At 34.5% G+C, this 7376-nt stretch overlaps 1 protein-coding gene across 3 annotated transcripts in view; it reads left to right on the top strand.

The window, feature by feature from the left end:
- The first annotated feature begins 1359 nt into the window (after positions 1–1359).
- The window catches only part of LOC105126805 (BEACH domain-containing protein lvsA-like), a 19266-nt gene continuing 13249 nt past the window's right edge, over positions 1360–7376 (top strand). The window contains exons 1-10 of one of the 3 annotated variants that reach the window (XM_011027793.1): positions 1360–2143; positions 3364–3433; positions 3560–3645; positions 4450–4585; positions 4685–4741; positions 5028–5201; positions 5403–5594; positions 5699–5764; positions 6779–6893; positions 7092–7370. In XM_011027793.1, the coding sequence (XP_011026095.1) occupies positions 1977–2143; positions 3364–3433; positions 3560–3645; positions 4450–4585; positions 4685–4741; positions 5028–5201; positions 5403–5594; positions 5699–5764; positions 6779–6893; positions 7092–7370 (1342 nt within the window). In that variant the 5' untranslated portion in view covers positions 1360–1976. Of the gene's footprint in view, positions 2144–3363; positions 3434–3559; positions 3646–4449; positions 4586–4684; positions 4742–5027; positions 5202–5402; positions 5595–5698; positions 5765–6778; positions 6894–7088 lie in introns of all 3 variants that reach the window. The other 2 variants (XM_011027791.1, XM_011027792.1) reach the window with 2 other exon arrangements.

Here is a 7376-nt window from a genome sequence, read left to right as displayed (position 1 = left end):
CTCTTCTACTAGCTACTTGTTTCGAAGTGGACGCGATCCTTTTCTACTCCTGAAACAATGCAGATTTAATCTCTCCCTGATTAGGACTTGGGATTATTTCCCTGACTTGCAATATTATAATCCCAATTAAGTGCATGGCACGTTAATTAATTTTATTTTTTCATTTGATGGCGAGGAGATATGTTTAATCACTCGATGCCTATAATTTTCTTTGACCCACCCTGTAGTTATAATTTTCTTCGACCCACCCTGTAGTTCGATCACACAGATAGTTCGCCCACGAAAAGAAAATAATTCCCTTTGAAAAAAAAAAAACCATTGAAAAATACATCACAGTTACATGATCCTGTAACAATATTAATAATATTTTTAAAAGACTTGTATTTTTTTCTCAATCCAACATGTAACTTATCTTTATATATTTCTTTTAATTTTTTTAATATAAAAAGTACCATAAACCTTGTTGGTGTATAAGTAAATAGATGTATGAATTTAATTATGAGTCTGACAGATTGAATTTAATTAACTTATATTTTTATTATTTTTAAATTAAATATTTTTATTTTTAATATTTTTATTTGTTTTTTTATAATTAAAAATATCTGTATTTTTTTGTTGAAAAAAAGTGTCCTAAGATAACTAGTTTTAATTACGTTTAATAAAAATATATCATCTACCTAACAATTAAAACAATCACTGTATTATATATAAGTAACGTTAAGTAATCCCTTTTTTTTTTTTTTTACATCCCTGCAAAAAAGAAAATTATCCATCCTGACTTCTCATTTAGATCTCAAGGAGCAGTAATCAATAATAGTCACGACATTAGATGCCTTTGCATTAAGGAACCCGTAAAAGATTCGATTAAAACATTCACTCAAATGCCGGCCAAACAACGTTAGTGCACAGTAAAGAGCCTCAAAAGCGGCTATTTAAAGTTTATTAAAACCTCCCTCGTAATCCAATGTGGAATCTACAGTGTAAACTGCCTGTTTGTTATGGCGGTTATTTTGAAAGATATTTTTTTATTAAAAAATATATTAAAATAATATTTTTTATTTTTTAAAATTTATTTTTAATATTAATATATAAAAACGATAGAATTGAAACTAAAAAAAATTAATTTAAAATAAAAATAATATAATTTTTTTTTTAAAAAACTTTTTTTTTTAAACAAACCAATGATCGAATAAAGACCAAAAGCGAAGAGGAAATCACGTCTTGTCCGACAATCTCGAGACGCCACGTGGAGTACCAGAGCGTTGTGGATCCCACGATGACGTGGACGAGGAGAGGCAGCGTTTCTATGTGGACATAGGAGGTCTTTTTTAGAGCGAGAAAACAAATTAATAATAAAAAAATGATTATCGTAGGCAGAGGAAGAAACGGAAACGGGAAAGAAAGAGAGATATAGAGCGAGAAACAAGGCGCGGAGTGGCCGTCCAAAAACAGCAGTCGAGTGGAGAGAGAGAAATTTTCTTGATTAACTCATAACAATAATAATCATAAAAAATAATCGTCATTCTATTATCCTTTTTTTTCTTCGTCCTGGTTTACTTTCTCATAATCACAACCGAAGTTGCGTCTCCCTTTTTTAGGGCTGAAAAATTTCGCATTTCCCCTAGAAATTTTTTAAAATTAAGTAAAAACAGCACGACACAAACACGAACGGAGAAATTAAATCCCCCGGATCTTGCTGCCCATAAATCCCGACTCCGATCATTCCTCTCCCATTCTAGCTCAATCGATTCAATTTCTTCGTTTTATTTATTTTCTTTCGTTAATTATTTTAATTCTGAGCCAGAGAAGGAGAGCCATAGAGATCCTCGTTGATATTTATCAGTATTAGCATTGTAATAATCTGGAACAAGGTTTTGGATCTGGTGAAACTGAATTGAATCGTCGTCCGTCAGTCGTCGTCGTCGTCGTCGTCGGATGAGAGGGAATCGTAGAAGAGAATTGAAAGTGAGAAAACGATGAAATGGGTAACATTGCTTAAGGATATAAAAGAGAAGGTCGGTTTAACTCACTCTCCCTCTTCTAGTTCACCAGCTGCTACTGCTCCTCCTCCTTCATCGCCTGCTTATTCATACAATGCTTCCTCTTCTTCCACTTTCCAAGACTTCTCTGCATCTCCTTCCAGGTTCTTTTCTCTTCCTTAAAAAAAAATGTTTTCTATTTAACGTACATGTTCATCGCTTATTTATTTGTTTAGTATATGATTGATTTGGTGCCTTTTTAGTTTCACATTTGAAATTAATCAGCGTTGACTGCTCTCGAATTTTGATCTGTAAGCGGATTTGATGAGCTCTGTTGACTATTGTTTTGTAAATACGACTTGGCGATTTGTTGTTTTTGATTAAGTATGCATTCTTAAATTAGTAATATCCAGTAGCGATTTACAAATTTTTGTATTGAATTGATTTTATTTTTTAGGGAAAATATGGATAGATTTTTTATATTCTAAAGGTCTAAGATATAACAAGATGTGATGGACTATGCCTAATGTAGAATTGATGATGATCTCTCTCTCTCTCTCTCTCTCTCTTCAAAACTAGCATGAAGGAGCTTTATAATTCAAATAGGGGAATCGTGGATGGTATTAGTTTACAAAGTAAGCAATGATGACATTTTCTGGAATCGAGGCTTGGTTGTTGTTTTGTCTGTTGTTTTCCTGGTGACTTTTAGTTCATCATTAGTTACCAGAATACCTGATACTGCAAGGATTTGCATCAAGGTTTAGCATTTGGCGAGGTGTGTGTTGGGCACTGACTCAATGATAACTGGACTATGAATGCTTTCAAAACGCAATGCTGTTATTGTTTGGATTAGTTCTGGGGAATCTTTCTCCATAAAATTTTCCCTCTCTCTATTAAGTGCCTACACTGATGATACCTTGTGCTTGTGCTTTCTTTTCTATCATACAAGGGATGCTGATGCTGCAATTTTTGTTACTATGTTCATAGCAGGAATTTATAGGATCTAGTTCTCTCTGTATAAAGTTCCACTTGAATCTATGAAAACCTTCATATTTGTAATCTCAAAAGATCTCATGCTTCATCGTAGTTTATCAACTTTAATTAGCAGTTTTAACCTTTTTGCATTATTTTAACAGACTTAGGTGAAGTTAAATCATAAGATTCACCAGCTTTCTAGTGGTCAATAATGCATATCTGTATCTTCCTATCTTGATATTCCACCCTAAATTTTGTCTTATTATTCTATTATCTATACCGCTGTAGATATATGGCTTTACATGGTGTAGGTTTCTGATCTATTACCACATTCAAGCTTACCATTTCACACCAGTGTAAACGTTTGTGTTCCTTTTTTTTTTCATGTTTTTTCCCCTATGAAATGCAGAGATAGACATGAGTTGGAATTGGACTTCAAGAGATTTTGGGAGGAGTTCCGCTCATCCAGCTCCGAAAAGGTTCATGATTCCTGTCTTGTTTACTTGCCATCCTTTTGTTTGATATCTCATCACTGTTTTCCCGCAATTTATCATTGCTTGTAAAACAAATAGTGATTGCTGATAGCCCTTTCATTGCCCATGCAGGAGAAAGAAACAGCCTTGAATTTGACTGTAGATGTTTTTTGTAGATTAGTGAAGCAGCACGCCAATGTAGCTCAATTAGTCACCATGTATGGATGGTCTTCCACTTTTGATTTGCTGGACTGATTTTAGCTTTCTTTTGCAATTATTTAATTCGTATTACTTGTAAGATTTTCATTTGCAATAGAAGATTAAAAAGATCATGTTAGGCATGCTGTGTTTGTGGTTATTCCACGCATCTGATGCAGCTGTATTATTGAATTTTCAAGAATTAATTTACATCAAGGCAACAATTACAGGGTATTATAGTGTTTAAGTTTCACTTTAGATGGACTACTTCAAGTGACTTTAGAGGTGTTTCTATGTCTGTGGTTTGAAAAGAGTCATCGCTATAACTTCCTTTTCCATTCTTATTTTCCTTTTCCTTCTCTTTGGAGAATTTCTTATTCTACATTGGTAGTTAACAGTTCTCTTTCTATTATGAATTTGGGTTCTTTATCAACAAAGAGTTGGCTAGCATTTTCGTACTGATTGTTCAAACTGCACTTTCTCAATCTGTTTCCTCTGAAAAATTCAGTCTACTCTTGGCGACTATAACACTTCTTGGGTTTCATAACTTTAGGCACAGGATCATTCATGAAACTCATTTCGTATCCACAGAAGTTTCTATTGGCTTCCACCTTTTATTTTATTCAATAATTGTTTTTGCAAATCTATGTGATTTTCTCAGTTGCATAAGATATCCTACTTTTCTTGCTTCGTATGAATTCAGGAAAGCATGTCAACAGCAGGTCTGGCAGTTGTTTTTATTTATTGAATAAGATTTCTGCTTTCCATGCTTTGTGTGGTTCTTGGCATGATTGAATATATTTGCAATTTTTGATGAATCACAGGCTAGTTGAAACCCATATATTCTCTTTTGTCGTGGGAAGAGCATTAGTAACCGATATTGATAAATTAAAAATCGGCAGCAAAACAAGATCTTTGGATGTAGAGAAAGTGTTGAGATTTTTCTCTGAAGTTACAAAGGTTCGCTTCTTTTAAAAGCTTTTATTAAAATGCTTTGCTTTCCTCTTTCATCCTGATAGTTTGTTAATAGAAGCCATGTTGTCCCTGCCTTTTTTCTAGGATGACATCAGTCCCGGTTCAAATTTGTTAACTGCTGTTGAAGCCCTTGTATCCGGGGTATGTTTCTCTTATAACCACCAACTTGAGATAAAATAAAGAAGACAAAAAGCTTCAGGGTTGAAATTATATTTGTTTCCTTCTGTAGTCAGTGTTTGGCTAATCTGCAGTCCCTTGTCAAAAGTCAATGGAAATTGGTTTTGAGTGATTGAAACTGTTTTGCTATTTAAGCTGCCTGGTAAATGAGGCTAGAAAGTAGTATTGTCAACTAGAGGGAATTCTAACACTTGTTGTCATGCTACTTTTACTAAAGCATTTTAAGGAATTTTTTCTTTCTTTTTTTCAGCCTATTGATAAACAGTCTCTCCTTGATTCTGGAATCTTATGCTGCCTCATTCACATTCTTAATGCCCTTCTGAGCATTGAAGCTAATCAAAGGCAAAAGCTCACAAGCTCTGAAAGACCACTTCTATCTGAAAAAGATCAAGATGGTGCTTTAGAGCAGGTTCGCCGGCTTGAGGTAGATTTTTTTATGTGCTAGCTCTTCTGTTTGCTTTTACCAACCATATAATGTTTGACTTGGTTTGGGTTAAACTTGTGTAATATCATCTCAGACACTAACACTTGTATTTGCCTTTATGTCATTTTGATCAGGTAAATAAAATTTAAAGACTAGAATTAGGCATTTGAAGTCTATTTTTTCCTCTTTTTTTCCATACAGGTGGAGGGAAGCATAATGCATGTTATGAAAGCACTAGCAAGCCATCCTTCAGCTGCACAAAGCTTGATTGAAGATGATTCACTTCAGTCGCTGTTTCAGATGGTTGCAAATGGGTCTTTAACAATATTTTCTCGGTATAAAGAAGGTCTTGTTCCCCTGCACAGCATACAACTTCATAGGCATGCAATGCAGGTAAATGTATAGCCTTTGGTCCATATATAGCCACTTAAAGAGATTCAGACAAGCTTCATGGCTCACTATTTGAACTGCTTCTATCTGTTTTTTGATTGCTTCAGATACTTGGTCTTCTTTTGGTCAACGACAATGGAAGCACTGCAAGATATATACGCAAACACCATCTGGTATTGGCAATACGCAGATAAGAATTACATTAGAATAGCATACAATACTGTAGTTAACTTGTAATCTACATTTTCATCTGTCCCATTTTCTATATTGAAGACTATGGAATGATGGACCCTTCTGGTCTCTTCAGCAGCTTCTCTATAAAAGTTTACTGGGATTTAATCTGTTGTTGCCAATTCTCAATACTAAAGTTAACTTTGTGTTCGTATCACCTAAATCTGTCTAAAATCTGCTGACACTAACTGGAACTTTTCTAGTTTGCTTTTCTTTGGTTGAATTAAGTAATTGAAGTGGTTTTAGACAATCATTGATATAAAAACTCTATTATCATGTATATAGGTATAAATGAACTGCTAATGGAAACCACAAAATTGTAATACACAAGCAGTTCCAACCATAAGATTATTGATGCAGAATGAGAATCACAGGGAAAATGTGTGCGATTGGTTCACCACAATTCTTTTTTGTTTTTTTGGATAAGAAGCGACAAATTGCAGGGGGTTGCCATTAAATCATTTTAGGAAGAAAACAAGAGATCATAGTTGTACATCCATTTCATGCTCTTAACTTTTGACCAAGTGATCTGTTCACGCCCTTCCTGTAATAATGCATCCTGGAACTGGTAGTGTATTGTGCACCGTTAACCTTTTGCATGTGTTATATCCCTGTATATCCTTTGGTAACTAATTATATACCCTTCTCTGTGAAGTCATCAATTGGAATAAACTTTGAGACAGTACTGTAGGCTTTTGTCTGTTGACCTAATTTTGAACATCTTAACAATTTTGAAACATGCCTTTGTTGTCCTAAAACTAACCTTGTTTTGGAAGTGTGTGGTTACTCTAGTCATGACATAGAATTTAGCCATTCTTTTTGCTAGTGAAGCTTTTATTGAGCAAAAAACCCTTTTCAGTGTCTTGTTTCTGGTTATAATAACTTGCATAGTTTGTTGTCTTGTTTTATTTTCTACAGATCCTGCTCATTGGGTGATATCTCTGTTTCATGTGCAGATAAAAGTTCTTCTAATGGCAGTTAAAGATTTCAATCCAGACTCTGGTGATTCTGCCTACACCATGGGCATTGTGGACTTGTTACTTGAATGCGTGGAATTGTCATACAGACAGGGTAATGTGGCCATACGTTTTACTTCTTGAATTGCATAAGATCAATGGGCCAAAATTCTGTGGTCATGACTTCTGAAACAAGATGTAAAATATATTAATTTATTGTTCCAGAATAATCTGGAATTCAGATTATTTTGAGCTCTAAAATTGTTGTATGTATGTTACCGCTTATTTTTTGTACAATTTTGAATTGTAGAAGCTGGTGGTGTCAGGCTCAGGGAAGACATACATAATGCCCATGGCTATCAGTTCCTTGTGCAGTTTGCATTGGTTCTATCCTCTGTGCCAAAAAGTCAGGACTCTCAGTCTTTTTATTCCAAGACTTCTCGTGCCTTTGATGGTATAGCAGGTACTTCTCATGTGATGAATGATGAACAGGGACAGGATTTCACAGAAAAAGAAGACCCTTCACCAGCTCAGTTATCACCTGCATTATCTAGGTTGCTTGATGTACTTGTTAATCTATCTCAAACTGGTCCTGCTG

This window comes from Populus euphratica, unplaced genomic scaffold, assembly GCF_000495115.2.
Source record: "Populus euphratica unplaced genomic scaffold, PopEup_1.0 scaffold30.1, whole genome shotgun sequence".
Lineage (NCBI taxonomy): Eukaryota > Viridiplantae > Streptophyta > Magnoliopsida > Malpighiales > Salicaceae > Populus > Populus euphratica.
The sequence above is the reverse complement of the archived record's forward strand: the minus strand, read 5'-3'. Positions and strand labels throughout refer to the sequence as shown.